The sequence below is a fragment of the Festucalex cinctus genome, chromosome 7 (genome assembly GCF_051991245.1).
Source record: "Festucalex cinctus isolate MCC-2025b chromosome 7, RoL_Fcin_1.0, whole genome shotgun sequence".
NCBI classification, from domain to species: Eukaryota; Metazoa; Chordata; class Actinopteri; order Syngnathiformes; family Syngnathidae; genus Festucalex; species Festucalex cinctus.
Genome location: NC_135417.1, coordinates 18,197,596 through 18,222,558, shown reverse-complemented (window position 1 = coordinate 18,222,558; position 24,963 = coordinate 18,197,596). Strand labels below are relative to the sequence as shown.

Sequence of the window (24,963 nt, the reverse complement as noted above, 5' to 3'; positions counted from 1 at the left end):
CGCCATAAACTACGAGAAGAACTGGTAGACAAAAACAATGGAAAACAGAAAAGTCAATTCTGCTTCTGTAATGCAAAATAAAAAAATATGTATATATAGCGTAAGAAGTTAAGAACATTATTGAAAAAATGTAAACGTATAATATGCATATCATCACAAGCTAAAGGACTGCCACAATTTTGGGCTAATTTTAAAATTACTGAGATCAGGGGGTGGATAGAATCGATCGTCATCTAACTGCCAGGACACGCAGCATGTGATGGTAGTGGTAGCTGCCTGCAACACTGTGGTGATGATTTTGATAACTGCTAGATAACCTGCAACAACACGAAAATGACAGACTACGCTGAAGAGCAAAGAAATGAACTCGAAGCAATTGAGTCTATATACCCAGACTCTTTTACAGGTGTGAATTCATTCATGTTGGCATGCGAGTAAAATACAGCTAACAGGTAGCTAGCAATAGAAAAATAACTAACTTTTGTGGAGGTATCTTGACCAACGCCGTGTTAAGCGCTTCTCAAATACATTTAGACAGCGAATCCCATTACATAGTGTTTTATTTATTTTATTTTATTTTATTTTAAATATAAAAATATCGTATCGTATTGTAACCCACCACTAGCCTTAGTCAGTTAGGATACTCATCCATCTAACTAGGAAAATAGTGCATATGGATGGATAGATTTCATCATATTAATGAGTTCTATGCGGTTTCAGTGCTTTCAGAGGACCCCATCAGCTTCACTATCACTGTAACGTCAGACGCAGGGGAAAATGGTGAAAGTGAGTATGTTGTGTGTTGGTTAACTGTCCTTTATAAATTTATAGTTTTAATTTGAGTACTAGTTGTGGTGATGGTGGCTTAAATTGATAATACAACACCTAGCTCCAAAGTTTCTTCCATAACTGTCTTCGGGCCTGCATGAATGGCTGTCTTTCAATCAATGCTTTTGTTTATATGAGAGTCAATGATTCACCTTGCCATCGTAAAGCCTTTCGCGACTGTAAGACAATATATTCAATTAGAATGTTTGTATGTTGATTGTATGATATTTTCTTTCCTTTACAGCTGTGGAAGCAACTTTTAAGTTCACATATGTAGAAAAATACCCAGATGAACCACCACTATGGGAGGTCCACTCCCAAGAGAACCTGGAAAACAATGATATGGATGACATCCTCACACTATTGCAACAACAGGTCTGAAGATAATGTCACAAGTTGTATGTCATTCTTTCATGGAAATTAACTCCTGGTTTGGCGTCATGAGTAAACATGATACAAACTTGTTAAATAGGAGTTACTGATTTTCCGTCAAGGCTAAATTAAAACAAGTCAAAGACAGGCCTTGTTTTTGTTTTTTTCTGGTCTTTATAGCTTTTTATGCATGTTTATGTACATTTTGAGCACGGTGTGACATACCATCGGACTCCGGACATGCATTCTACCATTGAATTTTTTTTCTCTCTGCAGGCAGAAGAAAATCTGGGAATGGTGATGATTTTTACGCTGGTGACAGCGGTGCAAGAGAAACTCAATGAAATTGTGGACCTGATGAAGAACAGACGAGAAGAGGAGAAACTGCGGAAAGAGAGGGAGGCAGAGGAAGCAGAGAAGGTAGTAGTGGGACCATAATGTCTCATAATCCGGCCCAAATTGAGGCTGATGTGTTACCCAATTACTAGTTGCAGGTGTGCGTATACATCACACCCCCCACTGGCTTAAAAAAAAAAAAATCCTGTTCTGTGAATGAAGTTTTATATGTATTTTAGTGTTTTTCTCTAAAAAAAATTTTTTTTATCTAAAATATTAAATAAAATGACATGAACCCTGTTCGTTATTAAATTATTATTATTATTATTATTTCTTAAATGTGTGTTATGGGATGTCTTTACCTTAGAAATATGAAGCAAGTAAACATTTTGAAATGTAAATATTAATATATTTACAATGTTGAGGGTGGCCAAAATCTGGCAGAGGTACCAGCCCTCCACTTTTTTTTTTTTTTTTTTAATGAAAAACTTAGAGGCTAAAGCACCATTTGGACAATGATGCCGATGATTGATGATGTGTAACGGAAGGCCTCTCTTAACTTATGTATGATGAAACTAGAGTATTGCACTTGTGCTTGACACAGGTGGAGTTCCAGGGCACAGTGGTAACAATTGAGAACTTCCTGGCCTGGAAAGCCAACTTCGAACTCGAAATGGCTGAGATGTGGAGGAAAAAACAGAAGGAAGAGGAGCAGTCAGGCAAAGCAAAACTCACTGGTAAACAATACTGTAGGAGATATTTAGACATTTGTGTTATCTTCAATTTCATGCAGCCGAAATTAGTGATGGGCAGTTGATACCGGCGCATGTCGGTCTTCCTGATGGCAATTTAAAAATACCTTTAGCCAGAGTTTGTATCATATGACCATGTCACATGACTGATGTCTGTGAATCTTCAAAAGTACTACTGCTTTGTCACATCTGTCACTTGTTTGACAAAGTAGAAGCCAAATCTACTGCACAGAATGGACCGTTAAGATTTGAATTTGTCACTTTTTTCTTACATCAGACTATTGGGAATAATGACTCAATATAAACAGCACAAAATGTATATGGTCCCTGCTTCAGTGGCCTGTAGGTGTCTGCTCCATAAATTGACGTAATCTGATCTGGATCGCGCAACTTTAAACTTTGATGGCATTGACATCACCCAGTCAGAGAGAGGCGGCAAAGTGTATCGTACAAAGTAATAGGCTACAAGACAAAAATGTTACCTTACCTTTTGTGCTTAGTTTTATATTGAGTCATACATTCAGTGACTAACCTGCAGCAAAGTGGACACGTATATTGAGATTGACGCTTGAAATTGAAAAGCAAATGTTTTTACACAGGCAAACAGCTGTTTGAGACGGACCACAATCTGGACACGTCAGACATCCAGTTCCTTGAAGATGGTAATGAGTTTATGGCTCTATATAGTTTGTTTATATTCAGTGGGAATGAAATGAGTTGATTTCGTAGTTGTAGTATGTGGTAAAGAAATAAGAGTGTAAATAATGTTTTTCTTCTATGTTCGCACGGATGAAGCAACCATACATTGAGAAATATTTGCTGCTATATTTGATTTGGTATTTTGTTCAGCAATCAAATTCTTGGTCAGGTTGTATTTATTTGGAACATTACAAGGTGTCCTCAGTTTACATTGACATTTCATGTTTCGAACGGCGGAATATGAACATGCACCACGTTTGCATGCTGTTCCTGCCATTTTGTTTTGTTTTAATTGCCTAGAAGTGTTTTTCATAAAAATACAGTAATTCCAACTTTCTTTAGTGTAGGTTGGTAATAAATTGTGGTGGTTTGGTTCCATACAAGTTTGGCAGAAACTTTATTGTAAACCAAAAACCGGTATTTCGATAAAATGAACTGCTTATTGTTGAAAGTCACTCCTGCGTTTTGTCTTCTCTTTCAGTTGGAAACAGTGTTGAGGTGGATGAATCGTTATTCCAGGACATCGAGGACTTGGATTTAGAGGATGATGACCCCGACTTTGACCCTTTAGAGATGGGCAGTGATGAGGACTAAAGCTGCTGTACAAAAAAAGAACTACAAGTAATCAACAGCACCATTTCTCTTGTTTGGAAAACGATTGCTACCAGACACAAGAAGAAGATCCAACATTAAGACACTAACAGCAATCAAAGAGGGATTTTTTTGCCAATGCAGTCCTACAGTTTTCATTAATTACCTCATTGTGTGTATATTAATGTTAGACTTCTTGTGCTTGTCTTCTATAACCATAAATATGGCCGCATATGATGCATACCAGTATCGTATTTCACAAATATACTTTTTGAATTCAAATTCTTCAAAGGAATCCATACAAATGGAAGTTCAAAATCAATTAAACTATATTAGATAGTGTTCTGTTTATACTTAAATAAAATTACTGATTTGAAGAATTTAAGTTTTGGGGGAATAGCAGCAAGAATCACATCACGGAGCCTATCTTAAATAAAGTGTTAAGAAAAACAAGTTGAATCTCGTTTTCTGGCAATATAATTTTTCTGTCCTCGTCATCCTTGTGCTGCTCAGCCCATTTTGGGGTACTTGGTGGATCTCGGGGGATTCCTATGATGTACTAGGATATAATCCTCATTTTACAACATTCAATTTGTCCCTCGGGAGTTGTCACATAATTTGCTTGCAACATCTAATCATGTAGAGTTTACCTGCATTTTAATTTGGCATCTATAAACTTATCTGCATACAGTGCATCAAGAAAGTATTCACAGCACTTAATTTTTTCCGTACATTTTAGGTGTAGCCCCTCCATATCATATCACCAGCAAGCACCAAACACACTGGCCACAGTTGACGAGGCCTTGATTCATGTGTACAATCTTATACCACTTAATCTGTTGCTTATTAACCAAGTTAATTATTGTTTTGCATTTTAGTATACAGGTATAGTAAAATTGTGCACAAAATTTGTTTTTTGATACTCCAGGTCAAAAGAATTTGGTGGTAAATCCCTAAATTGGCTATTTTCTTCTTCTTGGTGCAATATGCATAACAGCGCTACAATGCTGAAAAATGTCCTCTGCTTCCTCAATGGAAATTTGATTGACACAGGAGTTGATGTCTACAGATGATAAAATGTTAGATCGTTCAATCAATGATAAAGACAGCTCTAATATATCCAAAACACCTTACCAGAGGCTTGAAGAGGAAGAACTGGGTCCACCGTCCAACAACATCACAGGCCACAAGAGCATGGAAGAAGTAAAAAGTGAAAAGAAGACGTACCGTACAGCTGCTTTGATAAAAGTGATGAGCACAGAAAGTGACAGGCCAAAATAATAAAATCTGCTAAATGTGAAAAAGTAGGTGTAGAGCTGGAGAAAAGCATAATTTGACCCAGCAGTTGATATTGAAGAAATGTCTTCATTTAGTCGGAAGACCGAAAGGAGGGGTCTGATCACGAGTAGCAACTGAACCCATACTACCTAAACAAGTTAACTAAGCGAGTGACCCACTCTACCATCAGTGATGAATTTTTAACATTTATTAGCAAATGAGTGCAGCATACTGTACATAATATTCACATTAAAAACAGAGATGGTGAAAACATACACACAAAAAAATAGAAATAATGTTTCAGTTCATGGGATCCTTTCAGCACACAGTGTCGCGGAGTTCAAGATGCGGGTCTGTTAAAGCAAACATGTTCGAAATGTTCAATTAAAATGAAATATTTGTCATTATTTAGCAAAATACACATTAACATACAGTATTGTGCAAAAGTCTCAATTGTTATAATGATCCTTTTCATAGCAACTTTTCCCAGAAATAGCACAAAACTAAATATAAGGACAAATACATTTAGCGGGATTATGCAAAAAATTACGTTAAAAAAAAACAAAAAAAACTACACAGCACAATTGTCCCCCCAATTTTGAAAATGATTTGATTTTGATATAGATCAAACTACTGTGCACTACTGAATGACATCCAAATCGCAGAGAATTGCTAAAACAAATCGAATGGTGGCCTGAGACTTTCACACTGTACTGTACAGTATATAAAACAACACATACTGCAGCCAACTAACCTGTTTCTCCTCATCTGACAACACACCATCTACTCCCACTATCTGGTACTGTTTATGTTTCAGGCTGCTCGGAAGCATTCGGACATGGCGTATGGCTATGGACACGGTGTCTTTACGCATCAACTTCAAGGTGTCTGATGACGGTGAAATAGGATCCAAAAGTAGAAGGCACAGGCTTCCATTTCTCCGCTGCTCCAAACCCACAATGCAGCGACTGTGCCCTAAGGGGACAGGGTAAGGAAGAAGCATTAGACATTTGAGATACGTTTGACCGATTCTCACCCCCTTTGACTTGATACAAGCACTGTATAGTCGCAGTAGCTTAACTTCACACCAAGCATCTGGCAGATACAATTAGTGAACTGTTCTTGAAAAAGAGACTTCAAGCTATCTGCTGCTACTCTCAGTTGAGGTTTATTGTCAAACTAAATGTAAAACAAAGAATATCACCTTGGGTATTTAATACAATCATAGAGCTCATCTTTTCAATCTGCTAGCATAATGCTAACACTATATGGCATCTATGTTGCGATGCTTTAACCTTTTCAGCAATGGACCGAACACAAAACAGTGCAGCAACAAATATAGACAATGTAATAGTACCTGACTCACAGTTGGAGATGCCCCCATCACATTTTTGCACCAGAGTCCAAAACATTTGCTTTAACTATCTGCCAATACCGAGTCTCAATCTCATGCCTCAGTTATGCAATGAAAGAAAAAAGAAAAAAAAAAAAGAAAAAAAAAACAGCGTGTCCAAATTGTCTCACTTATATTTGAAACAATGTATACAATAAAAGGTATCCCAGCATGATAGTTTTTTTATATAGCTATCAAGAAAACAAAACCTTGTATTCTTACTTTAGACATTCAAAAATCTGATCTTTTTTTTTTTTTTAGCCGATGCCAGTCAGCTGAAAATCATATGATCGGCCCCAATTTCCAAACACATGATCGGATCGAGACAACTCGACTCACAGTCATGTATTCCTTATCCTCCACGTAGAACGACTAATAATATTGCCGTACTGATAAGTTGAAGTGTCTCCCCACGAACAGTTTATCCATCTGTCTCTCTAATATTGCCCCCAGATGTCCAAGGCAGGAGCAACAATTGATGCAGTTTGGCAAAAATATGTCATTACTGTATATTTTCATAAAGTACATTATGGAGTGCTATTTCACCTCAGTAAAATACACATCACAATATGTATATATGTGTGTGTATATATATATATATATATATATATATATAAGGGGTGTGAATTGCCTAGTACCTGACGATTCGATTCGTATCACGATTCACAGGTCACGATTCGATTCGATACCGATTAATCCCGGTACAAATTTATAAGTCGATTGTTGCGATTTTTTTTCATTCAAATTTAGAAAATACTAATCAGTAAGCTTGTAAAGTGTAAGATTTATATGAAAATGTATTATTTATCTGAAATTTCAGTCTTATAGAGGTTGTAATCTGTTTCATGTTTGAACAGCATTAAAATAAAATATTAAGGCTTAATGTTCCGTTCATATAACATTCTTCCATGCTCAAGGTGTGAATCCTAACCCCAAGTCAGACGTTTTGTTGAATATTTTTCCATTAAAAATGGAAGTTTAAAAATCGATTCACACACACACACACACACACACACACACACACACACACACACACACACAAAAAAAAGGCAATGACGATAAGACGTTGAATCGGTAAGACGTAAGACTAAAAAACAAAAAAAACAATCGATTCAGCCGCCTATTGAATCGATTCGAGAATTGCGCGATGTAGTATAGCGATATATTGCCGAATCGATTTTTTTAACACCCCTAATATATATATATATATATATATATATATATATATATATATATATATATATATATATATATATATATATTAGACATATATTGGATGGAGGCTTGAATTCATTAATGGCATTTCCATTCAATGCAATGGTAAAAGATTATTTATTTTGAGTTACAAGAGCAGTTATGAAATGAATTAAACTCGTATTTCAAGACATAAAAAAATAAAAAATTATGGAGAATTTCTGGCCCATCTTAACCTTTAGAAATCCATTTTCCCATGCACCATCCAAACTGCTATGAAGATCTTACTATTCCTAAGTCGTAATACTGCCTTTCTAACAGTACTGGATTTGACAGACCCACTCAGTGATATGTGGTCCAAAACGCAACCCAAGTGAAATGACTTTTCCAGGGCCATGTGCAGTGTGCAAGTTTTGGGATGTGGTGTTGCTGTGTGCGTACCTTGATGCTGCAGGTACAGTGGAGGCAAGGAGCTCTGGCTGACTCTGGAAGACCATTTGTTACTCCTGCTGGGCTGACTGAAGTACTGTTTGACCCACTCAAAAAGCCGCGGGTGGGTGTCTTCTGGACCTGTTGGCTGGTGGAAGTCAACGATGGAGCCGCTTAAAAAAAAAAAAAAAAAAAAAAAAAAGTGTGTTAAACCTCAACTCATTTTCTCCCAAAAACGTATAAATACGTTATGTATTAAGTGTCCCAAAGACGTATTTACGTTTGTGTTGTTCTTTTTTTTTTTATGCTAGAGCATACAGAAGGCTTTGATGCAGCCTCCCAACTGCAGTTAACGGGTAAAAAAAAAAATGGTAATAATTAATAAAATGGCCAGCAGGTGGCAGCAGTGTATAAGAGATCAACCAGGGCCGTGATAAAAAGAAGCTGTTTCCCCACAATTCTAAGCAGATTTGTGACAAATGATGAAACTTAGCTATAATCTAATTCTAACTGCTGCAAAATGGAAACAGATCGAAATATACTTTTTTTTTTTCTTCCTGATGAAAGGAGACTCTACTTTTTCTTTTGGTAGGTTCCATGTTTTTATAGCAATAGAACACAATATTCTGTGGGCCTTGCAAAATCGGTCAAAATCCAGTAAAACAGCCGGGAGCGAAAGGGGGCTGCTTCAGTGAAAATGGCTGAGTGAATGAGTTAACATTTAAAACAATCCACTGCTTGTTTGTCAGAGCTGTCCCCAAACACTGGGCCACCAGACCGGTACCGCTTCGTGGGACTGAGCATATTTTTATGCAATTAACTGTTTCATTGGATGTAATTTGTAAGATATTTTTGGAGTATTTATTTCACTACGGCCAGAAAAAAAATTAAGATACTGCTTTAGAAGCGGACCTTATAGAAGTAGACATTATAACAGCACCAATGACCTACTAATTATCTACCACTAAAAAGTAATGTAACTTAATTTAACTTCTAAACGGCCTGAAAGAAAACTATAAATACTACCCGATTCAGTAAGAACAAGTTTACCGGTAAGCACCTGATTCCTAGAAAGGTGAGGAGGACGTAGATCTCTGTGGCACCAATCCAGGCTCGTGTTCCCTGCAGTTTATGGTTAAAGTGTGACGCACCTTGAGGATCCAGTCCTAATTTCCATGCATCTTCAATCATACTCTGCAGCCGTGGGATACTTGGTACTGATTTGTCTGGGACAGAGTGAGCATCAAATGAATGAAATATTTTGATTTTTTTTTTCTTTTTAACCTGATCATTTTTCGTTTCATGATAGCTATGTGCAATATGATAAAAGTTTGTAGGAATGATGCCAATCAGTACCCAAAAAGTAGCTGGTTTTAAAAAGGCTCTGCTCTTACTGTAATGTCAAGCAAACTATATAGTTGGAGGACTTAGGTTGTTTCTCAGCTAATATCGGTCAAATACAGTGGATATTGATGGTTGAACAAGAGAGCACAGCCTCTTATAACTGGGGATGTGCATTAATCAACACACTTGAAACCTCCCAGTTACTTATGCTAGAAAAAAAAAAAAAAAAAAAGGAAAAAGGTCAAAAGGTGATAGTGCATACTGACTCCCATTAAATGTAACTGGTTAATTCCGAATACGGCCACATCCCGTTAGAAGACTTATGCAATTACATTATTTGAGTTTCTTTTCTTCCCCTCAATTTTTTTCACTTCAGATGTACAGGTTATAGGTTTTGATTTTTTCTTCCTTTTATCTTGGTCTTATTGTTTTTAAACCTTAAAATCTGACATTTGAACAGGGGTGTGTAGACTTTTAATATCCACTCTAAGTAGAATACAATTAACAGATGGTTCATTTATTCCTTCCAATTGCAATCAATGCTTCTCAGAAATCTGCCCTTGTGCTTCATAAAGTATTTAAAGGGTACTTATACTAATCTTGCTCTTATTTCCTGTTACGGTGGATATGATGGCACACCTGGTAGAGAGGCATCAAATGCATCTAGTCTGTAAAGGGAGGAGAGCAGCATCTGGAAGTTTCTGTACCCACAGCCCCAGCCTTGGTCACCCGGCGAGGAGCAATAGTGGTCAGTTTCAGCGCTCAGCCACACGTGCACGCAGTCTTTGCATTTCGTCTGATAGTACTGACATAAAGCTCCAATGACACCTAGGCACAGGTGGACAAGAATGCACGTGAAACTACAGATCAAAAAGTAAGGAACACTTTGTGCAATTGAGGCAATGTTGAAGAACTGGTTGAGTTTAAATGCATAGGTTGAAGTAAGAATTAAAAAAAAAAACAATTAATGCAATAATTTTTTTGCGATTAACGCTTTAACTTTGACAGCACTAGTCCTAACCTTTGCGGAATGTTGGTCGGCACCAGGAAATACACATACCCTGAGTTCTGGTCTTGCCGTCGTCAACTCCTGAGGAAAGAGACTCCATCATCTCCGCCCACTGAAAATGATACTCCCCGGGGGCCATGGTGCCCTTGGCCACATCTCTCGCCATGGTCTTCTCCATCTGTGTGCGATAGCCACCGGTGCCATCCAGGCCAAACTGCTTCTGCACAGGCAACATACCACACACAGGTCCAACTGATATGCAGAAAATAAAAGCGCAAGTATAAAATACTAGACTATATGACAAGCATAATGAGAAAAAGGCACAATTGTATTTTGGTTATCTGGTGTCGTGGACAGAGAGTGATGGGAAAACAGGGAGTCACAATAGATCAGATTTGATAGCTTTGCATTCAGAATAAAATGAGTTGTCAAAGCTTTCACTGTGTGTATCGATGACTTTTTCCTTTCTCAATTGTCAGGATAACACTGATAATCCTGATAATTTTGGCAGTAATGCTCATTATGATAATACTGGCACCCACATATTCTATCTACATAGTGGCATAACTTCAACTTGTACAATTTGCGCTTGCCGGATGCAACATTAATGAAGCATTTTTGCAGGGATATAAGTAACGAAAGATTTCACCTCGCCATCACCTACACAGAGCATGTGTAAAGCAAGAGCTAGAGTGCACTATTACATCTAAGATGAACGTATGGTTAAAGGTGTACATTTCTAATCAAAATATGAAATTCCTCAGCTACTATATCTGCGCTATTTTCTCTGTAAACTTCAGACCTGTAACTTTTTCAACTGCTCCTTCTCCAGCCGTTTCTCCTCCAGCCTCCTCTTTTTATCCATTTCCTGCTGAAACTTCCAAGCCAGTTTTGCATCTGAATCAGAGCTCCCTGCAGCAAGGGCAAACTACTGTCAGTGAGCTGACTCTAAGAAGAATGAGTAATGAGCCTCTATAATGAGACACATTAAACAGATAAACTCATGCTGCAAAACAATCTCACCTGCGCCATCGTCTAAATGCAGTTGCACATGCTGCTGCAGAGATGTAATGTCGCTGCAAACAGTTGGACACATTGGGCACTCAAGTTTCTCCTCTGCTAGAAGACATTTAGGGAAAATCTGATTTAGAAGACACATTAAAATGGCTCCTAAAAACTCATGTACATTTGGAGATTTAACTTGTCTTAATTTAATTGTTGTGATCTCTCTGTTGAGTATTATGGCCTTTTGCAAATTCTGACACATTTGTTTATACAGTACTACAAAATACCTTTTGCAGAGTGTTGTTCCTGCAGGTGTAGCTCAACATGCTCCTGTAAGATGCTGCTGCTGTTGAAGACAAGTGCACACATGGGGCAAGAGAATGGCTCTGCAAAAAAAATAAAAATAAAAAAATAAAACATTGCCAACTCTAACTTATAAAACTCTTAAAAGAACTCCAATTGAACATGTTTTTAAATTACCTTTCTTTTGAGTGGCTAGTCGCATCTGTTTGGGACTTTTCTGCTCAAATAAATCTCCAGTATTTTCCATAACACGAAAACTCATCCCCAAACTACGTTTTGTTTCAGATGTTAAAACCCCTCTACTTTGTGTCGACATGGCATCGGTTCTCTGCTTAAGTGATGACGAGTCACTGGATGATCCGCAGGGTTTTGCATCTAAATCTGTATCGCAGCTGCCTGCAGTCTGGAATTCTCCAGTCAAACTTGTGCTTGTTGTAAGAACACAGGACGTGGAGTCAGTTGAGTTTTGGTCTTTCTGCTGGTAGTCTGGATGTGCAGAGCTAATATGGTAGCAAAGTTCATCATGGGACACTCCTGACAAAGAACATAGTGGGCAGTGCATGTCAAGATGGCTGAGGAGCATATGTGTCTTCATGTCCTCCTCCAACATTATTCCCTCACCGCATATCTCACAGGTCAACATAACCACAGCCTGTCAATCAAAAATAGAGCCATATAAATATATTTCAAAGAAAACCATGAAGCTTCTAAATGGCACGCCTACATTTTCTGAGCTGTTGAAGCACCACTTGAGCTATTGCTCTTGCACTTAATTGAATAAATGCACAATGGTAAAATTGTAGCATTTGTAATTGAATGGGTCAGCATTTCCAGATGTTAAGTAGTTTTAAAAACACAGCAAATCCTCTCGGAATGAATGTTGACCCACATGCTATCCAACGTTACAAAGATTTTGGAATGTGGACTTCGAGAGTCAACGCGAGTTATGAGCAAAACGCCACGTGATTATATTTACTCAGTCATACAGTGTTTGACGCAAAGCTCCAAACTTGAACACGCGTATATCGGCATTAATATGTACATTTACTTACCCTCCGAGAAAGCTACATTAGTCAATCTCAAGAGTTCCAAGCTAAATTTTCACCACAAAAAATAGAGGAAATTGACAAAAATACATACATAATTAAAATGGTCGTTTCGCCCGTGTGAGTTTCTTTGTTTTCACAAAACATTTATATCACATTACCTCCTCTCTGACACAGTAAGTTCAAATCGTGGTGCTACAAAACCGGAAACCAATCGACAGCTGGCGGAAATGACGAAAGACTTGTTGACGCGAGGTGTTTTCTGGGAAATTTATCACAAGGACGCCATTTTCCTCTACCGACAGGGGAGGGAGACTTGTAAGAATTTGAGTTTTTAAACACTCGGATCAATTTCAAGTCCGTCAGTTTTTGCGTTGGTAAGAATCAGCTCACGTTTTAGGCGTTGAATATGTTGTTATCGCTGTTAAATGTAAACACACCAAGGGGCGAGAATAGCTGCATCTGTCAGACGCTAGCCCGAGTGCTAGATTAGGAACCGATTCAGAATAGCCTAACACAAATATTGCAAAGCACTGTGTCCAGAAAACCAAGTAGAGGTTTTAGGAGGCACAGCTAAAACCCCGTTCGTTCGGCGTTTTAACACGTGAAGTCATAACTATGTAAAAAGATGTGTGCGAGAGCAAAAAGAAGTGCACTTCTAGCATTTGACACCCCCGTTTCGAACGGTAAACCTTGTTAGGGATAACGGCTGATAAACGTAAAAATTCCTTTGGACGGTTGGCGGTGTATTGCATTTGCAAGTTGTTTGTATCCTGGCAATGTACTGTACCAAGAAAACATCATTGGTAAGGAGACAGGATATTTTATTGTAGTCGTGACATAGCATATGTCTGCATCCACCTGGTTGCAGAGGCAATTTGGATCTGAAGTCATTACAGTCGCCAAATCCCATCACTATTACCGTCATCATAGTAGCAACAGGATCACACATGAATTGAAAAACCAGTGACTATCAGTGCAAATCTAATGCTCATAGGGCTAGACACTGACAGTTTGATGAAAGGTCAGATTTTGAGGAAGCAGTTAGGGAGGAAAAAGATGAAGCTCAGTTAGAAGCCAGTTAGACTTGGAAGGGTAGAGGCATGTTTCCTTTTGATGGGTTTAGTTGAAAATCAAACTAACTAATTTTTATGGATAATAACAAAAAAAGAAATAAAACAGATGAAAATGTCAGGAATACATAAAGAAATTGTCATATTTTTGTGGTTTTGCTTCACTTAATCCGTTACTTTGTTACATCCTGACTCTTCAGACCATGGCGAGTCCGGGAAAAGATAGCTACAGGATGAAGAGCTACAAGAACAAAGCCCTGAATCCTCAAGAGATGCGTCGAAGGAGAGAGGAAGAAGGAATCCAATTGCGCAAACAGAAACGAGAGGAGCAGGTAAAAACCTAAAATCAATGTGATTTATGGGATGGCACCACAGACATCATGATCACAAACTTCTACTGTTGCCAGAGTTGAAACAAAACAGGATATTGATGGAATTGTCTCTTATTGCACATTTTAAATATCAGAATCAGTCAGTACAGTGGTATAAATTACAACCAGACTGTTAAATTAAACAGTGTTAAAAGCATTGTGATCTTTACTACATTTCATTTGACATGTGAAGTGGAGTGTTTTAGCTGTATTTTGTTACAGGCCTTTGCCATGTGTTCTGCTGTTACAGAGAAGTCAAGTATATTTGCGTTAAACAGCTGACTTATCAAAAGAGGAAGGTTGTGTAGTGTGTATGATTGACAAGTGAAATCAAATTATAGTTGCAAAACATCACATACTTGTCATGTAGATGGTTAATTATATGACACCTACTTTTGCCACAGCTGTTTAAGAGGAGAAATGTGTGTACACCATCAGTTGATGAATCAATGTCAGAATGTCCAATCCAGGATCCAGACATCAGCTCAACAGTACCTGTTACCGGCGTAAGTCATGTACATGTATCATGAAATAATTGTTCAATTAATGGTTGTTGTTGTGGGTGCTTTACGTCTTAATTCTTCACCATATTTTTTTCTGTTGTAGTCTTTGCATAACATGCAGTACATTCATATATTTATACCAGGGCTACACGATATTAGAAAACATTCAATATAGTTTCTGAATATAGCAATATCGATATTGCGATATTTAACATGTACCTAAAGAAATTACACTTTTATTATCTAATGAAGGAATTGTATTTTTTTCACACTGCAAAATAAGCAAACTCAATGTATTCTTAGTTAATTAATTGTAATTGCCTCTTGATAAAGTTCAACTATTGAATGGCAGTGCACATTTTAGTTCATGTCTGACTGGTCAAATTCAGATAAAAGCATAAAATTCCATATAAAACGTATTGCATGTCTTTGCAATATACATATTGCATCGGTCAATATCACGATATTGATTTTTTTTTTTCATATTGTCTAACCCTAATTATACGCAATGTTGTGTGCATACAGTATGTGAATATTGCTGCTCTGTTTTATCTATCTGATGTGGACAGGATGGATTCATAACACCTGATATGATTCAGATGATATTCTCTGAAGATCCAGACCATCAGCTGATTGCTACTCAAAAATTCAGAAAACTGCTGTCTAAAGGTTTGTGTTTCCTCCCTAAAATATTTAGTATTTATTAGTAAGGATCTTCGACACCACCTTTTTTCCAGACTGATACCGATACGAGTACTCAACTCTTGGGGAAAAAAAAAAAAAAAAGAAAAGATGTATACGTTACATATATATCCCAAATGTAAACATTTTCCTTAAAATTGCAAGAAATTAATGGCAATTTTCTATTCCTTTAGTTTCTAATTTCTTGTTCCTGATTGTAAAATGGGCAGAAGAGGGGGCAAGTACTGATGCCTTGACATAAAGCTCGGTACCGGGCCGATACGATACCTAGTATCGGTACTCGCCTGTCCCTAATTATGATGGTAAATACAATGAATGTACATTATAGTCAAGTGGAAATTCCAGACCTACTTGCGTCTCATCCTTGAGTTGTTTTTTTCCTCACTTCTGCCAAAATGACATTTTTGAATCCAAGCTTATAAATGAAGTTAAAGGAGGTGTGTGCAGTTTTCAAACTGCTAACACCTTACCTCCCTTGTGCCGCTGACCGAAGCCATGCGCCTAATTAACGTGAACAGGGACACGATGTACAATGTATGAACATGCATTGCAGAACATTTCTAGCATGATTCATTTATGTTTGGGTGTTGCAAAACACCGAATAGGACACCACATTCTGTTTTATCTTGAGTACTGCCCAATTCATTCTTTTGAATTTGTTGCATACTGAAGGTAAACATGTATGTTAACAATGTTTATTGAGATTTTAATTTCTATATTTATTTTTTTCATTGGAAAACCATTTACGAGGCGAAAACAGCTTCTGTTTAGTTTGAGTTGCCAGAACAGAGTTGTTGACTTTTTAGTCTCAATCACTTAAAACCAGAGTTCAAAACTTTACTTTGCGTTTTTAGAGCCCAACCCACCCATAGATGAAGTTATTGCCACTCCTGGGGTTGTGAATCAGTTTGTTGAGTTCCTGAAGAGGAGTGAAAACTGCACATTGCAGGTAAAGAGCTTTGCTTACTGAGTCACACACTGCTAGACGTGCACTTGAATTGGTGTTTTATCATTTGAATAAATGTGGTGCTTTTGACTTTCACAATACTGAATGTTTTTACAGGGTAGACAAGATTTGCCGAATTGTCATTCTAGTGTGTATTGCGTCAATCTACGGGATGTGTGTTTGTTTTCAGTTTGAGGCAGCCTGGGCTTTAACCAATATTGCCTCAGGCACCTTCCAACACACCAAGGTTGTGATTGAAACAGGAGCTGTGCCTATTTTCATCGAGCTACTGAATTCTGAGTACGAAGATGTACAGGAACAGGTGAGAACCTTTTGTGAACAATGCAGTATCAACAGATTGATTATTGTACAGTGGCGTGCAAAAGTATTTGGCCCCCGGAACCTTTTGACCTTTTGCCAAATTTCAGGCAAAAGATGTAAAATTGTTTATGTTTTTGTTTTTTTTGTTTTTTTTAGTGGGGAGTTAGAAACCGCACGACATGGGACACAATCATGAAGTGGAGCAAAATTCATATAGTTTAAGCGTTTTAGAAATAAAAAATGATAAGTGGGTTGTGCAAAATTATTCATCTCCCCTGAGGTAATACTTTGTAGAACTACTTTTTCCTTTGGGGTGTTTGCACATCAAGAGACTGAAACTTTTGCTCATTGTTCCTTGCAAAACAGCCTTAGCTCAGTGAGCTTAGATGGAGGAGAGTGTTTGTGAACAGTCCGGAAAGTATGTTAAGTATTCACAAATACATTCCAAGAGAATCAGCTAAAAATGAGCTAATCAGGGTTTTAGATTAGACAAGGTAACACGTTTCACATCTTTTTGAAGGCTATTTCAGGAAAGTGAAGCAGAGCCTGAGAGTTTTTTATTTTTTTGTACTATGTACCGCCCTAAAACTGCAAACAGACACCAACACCACCATAAACTCTCTTCGCTTTCATGACCTACATAATTAACTTGGGTCTTGTTCCTTTTGGAAAAGCAACGAGGAAATGTTGAGCATTTCTATTGGTAATACACAAGCACCACAATAGACAAAACTGTGCTGATTTCAGGCTGTGTGGGCTCTGGGCAACATCGCTGGAGATAATGCAGAGTGCAGGAACTACGTTCTCAACTGTGGCATCCTGCCTTCACTACAGCAGTACGTTTGTCTTCCCCCCATCCCTGTGTTCTCTCATTGTGTCATACGTTATGTTGTCACATCAAAATAATCCCGCTCCCTGGTGCTCCAGGCTGCTTGCAAAATCCAGCCGTCTCACAACAACTCGAAATGCAGTTTGGGCTCTGTCCAACTTGTGCCGCGGGAAAAACCCGCCACCAGATTTCTCCAAGGTCAGTTCTGAAGACTTGATTGAGGAATACATGAATTGTGTTCCTTCTTTGTATGCAGTTTTGTCTTTTTGAATATGACTTGATCCCTGCAGTGAAGCTGTTCCCATCTTTCTTTTAACCTTAATTGCTATCAGGTGTCGCCGTGCCTTAGTGTGCTGTCCAGGCTTCTTTTTAGCAGTGATCCAGATGTGCTCGCTGATGCTTGCTGGGCCCTGTCCTACTTGTCTGACGGTCCTAATGAGAAGATCCAGACAGTCATCGACTCTGGAGTCTGCCGCAGGCTGGTGGAGCTGCTTATGTAAGAAGGCTTCAACTGTTACTTTAACCCTTTTAAAATAGATGTCATTTTTTTAATTCACAGTGTATTCCGTTAATTGCACTGTCAAAAACAAAACAAAACTGTGTTACCACAATTCATTCTCTTAAGACAGTTTTTTTTTCTTTTTTAAACCATACAGTTTTTACACTCTTGAGCATGGCACACTAAACAGTCTGAACGGTCGTGTCATACAGCGCGAACATACATTGAATTTTGGGTAGGACAGAGAGAACATCAGGTTCTAAATGCAGCGTGCGTCCTCAAATGATGAGCTGAAATTTCGTGTTTGCTTAGTAGCGTTTATGTTATGTTATGGATGAATAGAAAAGCATGTCCATGTTCTTGGCTGATGAAAAGGGGCTGGAGTTCAGTCATGTTAAAAGCAAAGACTTGCAGGTTAACATGACCACAGCTAATCTCAGTTTAAGTCATTTTGAACATTTTCTCCTCCGTATCCTTTGTGTTTGATAGTGACATAGTGTCATCATGTTTTCTTCCTATTGTTTGGCTTGCTGTCTGTCATTGAAGCGGCAGCTAGTGACAATCATGGTGGAATTATTTTTATGTATCCGTTGCGGCCTGTCTTTGATCACTCAATAGTGACATAATTATTTGTATCTGTACCGCCTGTCACTCTGAGAGAAAAAGACCACACTTTTTTTGCAAAATTTTCCCACAGTGCAAATTAGGCTATTTTGTTATTGAATCATCTCTCATATGTATGTGCACAAAATCTTTTTGTACCCCTCTGTTAATGAAAGATAATAATAATAATAATAATAATAATAATAATAATAATAAAAGAAAGGGAAAATAGGAAAATAAATGAAAATGTATTGAAAAGTAACCAATGAAATTCAGACATTGCTTTTGGATTGTGATTCAACAGAATTATTTTTAAAACAAGCTGTTGAAACAGGCCTTGACAAAAAATTATGGTACTCTTAATATATTGCTGCACAACCTTTTGAGGTAATTACTGCAATCAAACGATTCTTATAAGTTTCAATGAGACTTTGGTTTGCACCTGTCAGCAGGTGTTTTGGCCCACTTTTCAGGCATAAACTGCTCCGCTTGTCCCAGTTTTGAAAGGTGCTTTTGGCATGTTTCTGCTCTTTCCATACATAACAGCGCCTCCTCCATGCTTCACAAATTCACAATAGGGGCAGCATTCTTTTCTTGGTATGCTCCACGTTCGAGTTTTTTCTCGTTTGTCTAAGTAGCGTTCTCCCAGAAACTTTGTGTCTTCATGATTTATTTTCAATAATGGTGTCCGTCTCCTTCTCCTTCCATGAAGTCTACTTTGGCCCAAACAAGCATGGATGGTATAGTCCTGTCTGTCTTAAATTTCTGAATATTATGGTCAACTACAGCCAAACAAGGAACATAAACTGCTTGGAAATTGTTTTAGCCTTTACCTGTTATGTGTTTGTCTATAATTTTCTTTTCAATCTCCTGAGTCAACTCTCCTTCACTTCATCTGGTCCATGTTTAGTGTGGTACCATGTCACCAAACAGCACAGACTGCATATCACCTTTTAAATAAACTGATTACAGGCTACATTAATTAAAGCACACCTTAGTGGACACTATGGTCAAATTATTTTCTAGGGGTACCATCATTTTTGTTCAGGCCTGTTTCATGTGTCTTTTTAATAATTCTGTTGACCCACAATTCCAAAGTAATGTCTGATTTTCAATGGTTAATTTTCCTAAAATTTTAATTTATTATTACTTTTATCGGATTCAAGTTAATTCTGTGATCGGCTGATCGCTTTGACTTTTTTCTTTGATTAATATCAACTGTTTTGCCCGTGTGTATTCAGGTATTATATGCATGAAGCTTTAAAATATATTTAAATAATAATAAATATTTGGTTGCTACTTTGTGGAATTTGTCTGTTGTGGGGGTGGTCTGGAAGGTATACTCCCGATAATTGAGTATTGGTATGGCTGTATATCATTTTTAACAGCTGACAAGCTGATATGTCTTTAGTGTGTGGTGTGCACATTGCTAATAGAACATATATATAGTAGTAATTTTGTACTGTATTTTCATTCATGTGTACAAGACAGATAAAACGGCTCGAAAACAGACAGTTTAATCACTGTGTTTGTTTACTCACAAGGCACAGCGACTACAAGGTGGTTTCTCCTGCTCTACGGGCAGTGGGCAACATTGTTACTGGAGATGACGTTCAGACACAGGTCAGCACACTGGATATATGTCCGGCTTTTCAATGCTGTGTTAATGTTTTCGTGTTTTTTGTCATCACAGGTGATCTTAAGCTGTGCAGCACTACCTTGTTTACTACACTTGCTAAGCAGTCCCAAGGAGTCTATCAAAAAGGAGGCATGCTGGACTGTGTCCAACATCACAGCTGGAAACCGAGCTCAGATTCAAGTAAATGCTGTTTAAAACGGATTATATTATTCCCGTTTTGAGACAGGTGGATTAAATGTGTTGCTGACACTCCTCTTGCCAGAGTGTGATTGATGCCAACATCTTCCCGATACTGATTGAGATTCTTCAGAAGGCCGAGTTCCGCACAAGGAAAGAGGCAGCGTGGGCGATAACCAACACCACCTCGGGTGGTACTCCTTCACAGATCAGGTAACAAATGTTTTACCTTATTGTGGTGAACTTTTGTCACCATTAAAAAAAAAAAAAAAAAGTCAGGTATTTGAACATTAACTCGTGCACTCCCCGTCATTTTCACGGAAGCAACCCCCTTCGCTCCGAGCTGTTTTACTGGATTTTGACTGATTTTGCAAGGCCCACGGAATAGTGTTCTATTGCTCTAAAAATAAATAAATAAATAAATAAAAATAAAATAAAATAAAAAAAACATGGACTCTACCAAAAGAAAGATTAGAGCCTCTTCTTTCATCAGGAAAAAAACCCTCTGTTTACACTTTGCAGCATTTAGCATTGGAATATAGCTAAATTTAATCATTATTCACAAATCTCTTTAAAACTGTGGGGTAAACAGCTTCGTTGCAACATGACCCTAGTTGATCTCTTATACTCTGCTGCCACCTGCTGTCCATTTTTGTTGTAACTATCATTGCCATTTCCATTCTCTTCAGTTCAGAGGCTGCATCAAAGCCTTTTGTATGCTCTAGCATAAACACAAAATTGTACAAATGTCTTTGGGAGCATGATAATATTTCAAATATAACGTATTTATACGTTTTTGGGAGCAAATGAGTCAATCGTGATTGTGTGATAGCTGTCAATATCTTGTAATCAAATGAGGATCCCCAGGCAATTTATTGAATTAATCTGTACAGGACTTGCTGAGGTTAGGACTGGGAATCACATCCCAGATTGAAGCTCAGAGTTAAAAGAAACAGTAGCATTAGCTGTTTGGAGTAGGTAATCAAAATATTTATAATTTTGATCTTGATCCCAGCACAAACATTCAGTTGGCGCTGCTCATCGCAAAATGCATATTTCCACAAGGGGCATCATTTGGACTTTGGACAGATGTAACTTTCACATAAGGGAAACAAAAGTAGCATGCTATGTTATATAAATGTGACATGGGCATGGCATTTGCTAAGTTTTATACTTCCTACTCCTTTTTTGAACAGTAGCTACTTATTGAAATTATTTTGTTACTAATACTAATAGTAACGGACATGGCAATTGCTCTTTTGTTTTGCTTGTATATATAAACAATGCAGTGCAAATCATATTATTATTGTACATAACCTTCAAAGTCATTAAATGAAACCGTCTTACTTGATGATGGTTTCCTGTTTTGTGTGAATAGGTACCTGGTTTCGCTGAGCACTATCAAGCCCATGTGTGACCTTCTCACCGTGATGGACTCTAAGATCGTGCAGGTCTCCCTGAATGGTCTGGAGAACATCCTCCGACTGGGAGAACAAGAGGCCAAAAAGAATGGAACAGGAATCAATCCTTACTGTGCACTTATCGAGGAGGCTTACGGTACAGCTTTGCAACTTAGCACACTGTTCAGATTTAGCCTAAGTAAGAATTACACCGAACATGTTTTACTTTATAAAGTTAAGGAATGCTCAGTTTTGATGGAATTTTGATCAAATACAACAACAAATCTGCATTTAGTGCTTGCAGCGCATCCTGAGATTGGTTTCTTATTATTTATATAGATAGTTTTATATACAAAAACTGCATCTGGAAACGTGACAATTGACTGCCATCTTTGTGGAATTTTCAATAAAAACAAAAAAAAACACACAGAAATGAGCACTTCAAATTGTCCATAACGTCATGGGAAAAAAAAAGATCACTAAAGGTTATGACCAATTCCAATTCCACAACTCCCTTCTCACAATTGATTTTCCATCTACAATATTTAATTCAAGTTTTTAGGACATTGTTTTAAATATCACAGTAAATTTGATGTGTCAGCTGGGAGTGATTGGTGCACAGGCAGGGTGTAAAATGTAAAAAAAAGTTACAAGGATATTGTTTCTAGACATGTATTAAATTATTGCTGCTTAGTAGGGATGTGCGATATCGTGCAATCGGGAAGTGTCATATCGTGATATTGTGATATTAAAACTGCCACAATATCGTTATCGTCATGTCCACAATATTTAAAAGCAGCACATCTGTTAAAAAAACGTCAGGTTGATTTCCATTTGTGCAGTTCTAGCACCCTCTGGTGGCTAGTTTTTGAGTGCAATTTAATTTTTATTAGGGATGTTTTGGCCCTTTTCTGTTTAAAATCTATACTAATTGTCAGATGAAGGGGAATGTAATATGCCTGTGAACTGAGTCATATGTGGAGGAACTCAATGTGTGCGTGCATTAACAAGTAAGCGCCTCAATAGAGATTGTCGGTGGTTTATATGCATTGCTGTTATGTACAAAAACACAATATTGTGTTGTTGTTTTTTTTAAGTATGATCTGTTTTTATATATATATATATATATATATATACAATATTATCTTTTAAAAATTTTGCCAAACTCTCCACAATATCATGATAATTATCATATTGTGAGCTTCATATAGTGATAATATTGTATCGTGATGTTTGGATATCGTTACATCCCTACTGCTTAGATCACCTTTCATCTTTCCTTCTCGTGTGTCCGTGCACATCAGGCTTGGACAAGATCGAGTTCCTGCAGAGTCACGAGAACCAGGAGATCTACCAGAAGGCCTTTGACCTGATCGAGCACTACTTCGGTGTGGATGAGGAAGATGCCAGCCTGGCGCCACAGGTGGACCAGGATCAGGGCCAGTTTATCTTTCAACAGCAGGAAAGACCCATGGAGGGATTCCAGCTCTAACATCACCTCACCTTGACCGCTTCATCATTTTCCTGATGTTAAGGATCTCGCTATCTGATAAACCGAGTCCTGACCTAATCTCTCCTGGGCCGGCTCCCCCAAGACCATCCACGTCCTCCAGGTCTTCAAAAAAAAAAAAGAACAACCATCTCTGAAATGGCGTCGAGATGTGTGAATACTGAGGTAAATGTGAGAGCATTATGCCCATTGATGCTTCCCCGCAAGGGGTGATCGTACCTGCACTAAGGAAAACACGAATCCTGTTTTGAGATAGTGTATCTTTGGGGTCCTTTGATATGTTTTATTATCAAACCTGTCAATGCAACAGTACTTATGTCACAATTGATAACCCCGTCTCATAATTCACATTCGTATCCCTATTGAAATGTGAATTTACCTCTTTAGTCCTCAGATAGGGAGGGAAGTACAATCCCTCAATCATCAGCGAGGATTTTATTCTATTATGTTCAAAGTCTGCAAGGGGTTCCTGTCGGAAGACTTAACAAGTACTGGATGTAAATACAGTGCAACTGTAAGTCCTCAGATCCCCCTTCCTGTTGATGGACAACTGGGTGGGTTCTTATTTATTTGTCGAGTAAGAGCTGAGTAGCTCTTGTTATTCCGGCTTCCAGTTCAGACTGGTATTTCCTCTCTTGATAGTTTTTTTTTTTTTTTTTTTTTTTTTTTTCCCCCCTCCCGTACTAGGGTCAAATTGCTGCCTGTGACATGATGCATTCATGAGCAAAGATCTCATTCAAGGATTGTAGCCTAAACTAGCAACATAATTGATGTGAAGTGATTAAGCAGGATTGATTTGGAGGGTATATCAGACGTATGTGTAAGAGTGTAAATCAACTATTTAAATGGCAGTGGGATGTTCATGTATGAAAGTGTAGTGTTTACAGTCATGACTGCTTCTCTTGATACCTCATTAATTAGGATGAGGTTCACCTACTCTGAACTTGTATGCTTTTTTTTTTTTTTTTGCTTCATATTGGGACTTAGTGGTTGAAGTTGTGTAACAGAAGCACAGTGTTAGTTTTTTTTCTACTTGATGCTATTCCCCTCAACCACACATTAACCATATTTTCTTGCACATAAATGCACAATTCATTACGGCAATGTTAATTGGTGGACAACAAGAAATGATCTATATTTACATGGAAATATTTGTAATGCAGAACTTATTTCATTTAGCACATTCAACAGTGTATAGTTTTCTAATATTTCTGGTTTGTACAATCATATCTTTTTTTTTTCTTTTCTTTGAGAATTTATTTGCTGTGTTGTGGCTCTCAGTAGAAATCCTGATAGACCTCCAATAGTCTGTGTACAGGTGCGACATCATGCAGCCAGACTTTGAGACTTTTTGATTTTGGACAATTGAATCACTCGACGCCTGGAAGTGAAGCTGTATTATGTTGCTCGCAAAGCCTGTGTCTGGAAATACACCCTGTTCTGGTCTGGAACTAATAAATTGACCCTTTGGATACAGACTCCACCCACTTTTTTGCATTACAGTTCAAATGTGTGCTATATACACATTACAAATTGTTATTGACACTTTTGCTAACTAAACCCCTTCAGTGATTACATCAACCACCAGGTGAAAATTTTTTGATTATCAGTCTGAAGGATTATGACAAAAGACTGTATCAATATCTATATATATGTAAGCTGTCAGCATATTTTGAATCAGTTCAGTGAGAATCTGCAGCGTAAATAGTAATGACAATAAAGCAACCACATTGAATGAGACGTGTGTGTCCAAACGTTTGGTCTGTACTGTAGATTATTAAGGGTTTATTGGGGTTGTTGGGGGAAAATTT

At 37.8% G+C, this 24,963-nt stretch overlaps 3 protein-coding genes across 16 annotated transcripts in view; 2 read left to right on the top strand and 1 right to left on the bottom strand.

Moving 5' to 3' along the window:
• Positions 1 to 3,602, top strand: part of rwdd1 (RWD domain containing 1) — an 8,299-nt gene extending 4,697 nt beyond the window's left edge. For 3 of the 4 annotated variants that reach the window (XM_077527909.1, XM_077527906.1, XM_077527907.1), the window contains 6 exons: positions 721 to 786; positions 1,073 to 1,203; positions 1,477 to 1,620; positions 2,141 to 2,273; positions 2,888 to 2,950; positions 3,469 to 3,602. In XM_077527909.1, the coding sequence (XP_077384035.1) occupies positions 721 to 786; positions 1,073 to 1,203; positions 1,477 to 1,620; positions 2,141 to 2,273; positions 2,888 to 2,950; positions 3,469 to 3,581 (650 nt within the window). In that variant the 3' untranslated portion in view covers positions 3,582 to 3,602. Of the gene's footprint in view, positions 1 to 44; positions 407 to 720; positions 787 to 1,072; positions 1,204 to 1,476; positions 1,621 to 2,140; positions 2,274 to 2,887; positions 2,951 to 3,468 lie in introns of those variants that run through there. The other variant, XM_077527908.1, reaches the window with a different exon arrangement.
• Positions 3,603 to 5,049: 1,447 nt separating this feature from the next.
• Positions 5,050 to 12,866, bottom strand: zufsp (zinc finger containing ubiquitin peptidase 1). Of its 10 annotated transcripts, XM_077526579.1 has the most exons (13): positions 12,741 to 12,815; positions 12,586 to 12,626; positions 12,155 to 12,185; positions 11,711 to 12,067; positions 11,518 to 11,616; positions 11,249 to 11,344; positions 11,028 to 11,137; positions 10,277 to 10,445; positions 9,856 to 10,044; positions 8,933 to 9,098; positions 7,885 to 8,045; positions 5,611 to 5,831; positions 5,050 to 5,209 (listed from the first exon to the last, which is right to left on the bottom strand). In XM_077526579.1, exons 3-13 carry the CDS (start codon positions 12,174 to 12,176, stop codon positions 5,162 to 5,164), a joined length of 1,638 nt encoding a protein of 545 aa, XP_077382705.1. In that variant the 5' UTR covers positions 12,177 to 12,185; positions 12,586 to 12,626; positions 12,741 to 12,815; the 3' UTR covers positions 5,050 to 5,161. The 10 variants fall into 10 exon arrangements, with proteins under 10 accessions (XP_077382705.1, XP_077382707.1, XP_077382703.1 ...); XM_077526581.1 differs by lacking the exon at positions 12,586 to 12,626 and having other exon boundaries at positions 12,741 to 12,847; XM_077526577.1 differs by having other exon boundaries at positions 11,711 to 12,185; positions 12,741 to 12,813.
• Positions 12,844 to 24,630, top strand: kpna5 (karyopherin alpha 5 (importin alpha 6)). 2 transcript variants are annotated; one of them, XM_077526585.1, is made up of 14 exons: positions 12,844 to 12,956; positions 13,853 to 13,984; positions 14,428 to 14,529; positions 15,096 to 15,195; positions 16,083 to 16,177; positions 16,365 to 16,496; positions 17,243 to 17,331; positions 17,423 to 17,522; positions 17,657 to 17,820; positions 19,971 to 20,049; positions 20,120 to 20,245; positions 20,328 to 20,455; positions 21,621 to 21,799; positions 22,947 to 24,630. In XM_077526585.1, exons 2-14 carry the CDS (start codon positions 13,856 to 13,858, stop codon positions 23,132 to 23,134), a joined length of 1,611 nt encoding a protein of 536 aa, XP_077382711.1. In that variant the 5' UTR covers positions 12,844 to 12,956; positions 13,853 to 13,855; the 3' UTR covers positions 23,135 to 24,630. The 2 variants fall into 2 exon arrangements, with proteins under 2 accessions (XP_077382711.1, XP_077382712.1); XM_077526586.1 differs by having other exon boundaries at positions 12,856 to 12,897.
• Positions 24,631 to 24,963: the final 333 nt, after the last annotated feature.

Coding starts and splice junctions, on each gene's coding strand:
- zufsp (XM_077526574.1), bottom strand. CDS start 12,176: ATGTTGACCTGTGAGATATGCGGTGAGGGAATAATGTTGGAGGAGGAC. Junction 8,046..8,932: donor CTCACCTTTCTAGGAATCAG/GTGCTTACCGGT, acceptor TTTTTTTTTAAG/CGGCTCCATCGTTGACTTCC. Junction 5,210..5,610: donor TGTCAGATGAGGAGAAACAG/GTTAGTTGGCTG, acceptor TTGCTTTAACAG/ACCCGCATCTTGAACTCCGC.
- kpna5 (XM_077526585.1), top strand. CDS start 13,856: ATGGCGAGTCCGGGAAAAGATAGCTACAGGATGAAGAGCTACAAGAAC. Junction 17,332..17,422: donor ATCCTGCCTTCACTACAGCA/GTACGTTTGTCT, acceptor CTGGTGCTCCAG/GCTGCTTGCAAAATCCAGCC. Junction 20,456..21,620: donor GGTACTCCTTCACAGATCAG/GTAACAAATGTT, acceptor TTGTGTGAATAG/GTACCTGGTTTCGCTGAGCA.